Below are 1,861 nucleotides of genomic sequence, written 5' to 3'. Positions count from 1 at the left end.
GTCCAAAGGCTTTGCCACACTCTTCACATTTGTAAGGTTTCTCTCCAGTATGAATTCTCCTATGTGCAGAAAGGTTTGCAGACTGTCTAAAGGCTTTGCCACATTCTTCACATGTGTAGGGTTTCTCTCCAGTATGAATTCTCCTATGTACGTAAAGGATTGCGGACTGTCTAAAGGCTTTGCCGCATTCTTCACACGTGTAGGGTTTCTCTCCAGTATGAATTCTCCTATGTTTAGTAAGGATTGTGGAACTATTAAAGGCTTTACCACATTCTAAACATTTGAAGGGTTTCTCACCTGTATGTATCCTCTTATGTTGAGCAAAGCTTGAGGATGAGGTAATGACTTTGCCACATTCCTCACATTTGACGGGTTTCTTTCTAGTATGAATTTTCTCATGTGTATTCAGGTGTGAGGACTGTTTAAACACTTCCCCACATTCTTTATATTTGTAGGGTTTATCTCCAGTATGAATTTTTTTATATTCATTCAGGTTTGTGGACCATCCGAAGGCTCTGCCATGATCTTCACATGTGTAGGGTTTCTCTCCGGTGTAAATTCTGTTATGTGCAGCAAGGTTTCTTGACCTACTAAAGGCTTTGCCACTCTCTTCACATTTGTAAGGTTTCTCTCCAGTATGAATTTTCTTGTGTTGATTCAGGGTTGTGGACCGTCCAAAGGCTTTGCCACACTCTTCACATTTGTAAGGTTTCTCTCCAGTATGAATTTTCTTGTGTTGATTCAGGACTATGGACCATCCAAAGTCTTTGCCACATTCTTCACATGTGTAGGGTTTCTCTCCAGCATGAATTCCTTTATGTTGAGTTATGTCTGAGAACTTCTGAAATGACTTGCCGTATTGGTTACATTTGAAGTGTTTCTCTCCAGTATGTCTTGTCTTGTCTTTGTTTGAATTTGCAAATTTACTAAAAACTTTGACACCTGCATTACATTGAAATATTTTGCTCTGGGTATTTGGCAAGCATTGATTAATTCCATTATAACCTCCTTTCTGCACTTTACACACATTCATACTTTTACAGCCATTCCTTAATTGTAAATTCTCATGCCCACATTTTTCATATCTTCTCAGTATACATTTGTGGAATGAATCTTCTATCCCCTGCACTGGCAAAAAGTCTTGGGTGAAATGAGAACACATAGCTGAAAGAAATAAAAAATAACAAATTATCCCAGTTACTAGATTCATATGAATATACTTTACAAATCTTATAAAATTATACAAAGTACGCTAGTAAGATGGCATAACAAAAATACCACAAGTCATAACTTCTTCACAGACATATACACGTAACAAACATATAGTGATCAAAATGCCTTTGTGTGAAATCTATAAATGTGTTAATTGTATGCAATGCCTCAGGTAAGCACAATGCCAAGAGCCACATAGAACAGGAAAGAATGTTTGCTACATTCACCTACCAACAGCTCTTCCTCCTCCCCAATATAGCACTATGCCATTAGGAGAAAACTCTCAACTGTCTTTTTCCTTAAAAGCGAAAAAAAATACTGACACACATATCCTTACTTCTGCCTTTTGGGGTCTTTACAAAAACTGATTTCTGCCTCCCATAAAACAGTGCTGAAAGAAATGGTGATACTTTGGAAGAACAACCTGGGTACGTGAAGACAAATTACAAATATTTCAAGAGCCGACTGAAGTGCTAAATACAGGCAACAGGTACAGCAAGTGATTAGAGCCTTTTTTTTTTTTTGAAATGGAGTCTCACTCTCTCACCCAGGCTGGAGTGTACTGGCGTGATCTTGGCTCACTGCAAGCCCCATCTCCTGGGTTCACGCCATTCTCCTGCCTCAGCCTCCCCAGTAGCTGGGACTACAG

The 1,861-nt window shown here is 39.0% G+C and overlaps 1 protein-coding gene across 1 annotated transcript in view; it reads right to left on the bottom strand.

Moving 5' to 3' along the window:
- Nucleotides 1–1,861, bottom strand: part of LOC105532703 (zinc finger protein 141-like) — a 50,493-nt gene that overhangs the window by 5,170 nt on the left and 43,462 nt on the right. Inside the window, exon 3 of the mRNA XM_011970930.1 lies at nt 1–1,164. Within this exon, the coding sequence (XP_011826320.1) occupies nt 1–1,164 (1,164 nt within the window). The remainder of the gene's footprint in view (nt 1,165–1,861) is intronic.

This window comes from Mandrillus leucophaeus, unplaced genomic scaffold, assembly GCF_000951045.1.
Source record: "Mandrillus leucophaeus isolate KB7577 unplaced genomic scaffold, Mleu.le_1.0 Scaffold98, whole genome shotgun sequence".
Classification (NCBI taxonomy): domain Eukaryota; kingdom Metazoa; phylum Chordata; class Mammalia; order Primates; family Cercopithecidae; genus Mandrillus; species Mandrillus leucophaeus.
The sequence above is the reverse complement of the archived record's forward strand: the minus strand, read 5'-3'. Positions and strand labels throughout refer to the sequence as shown.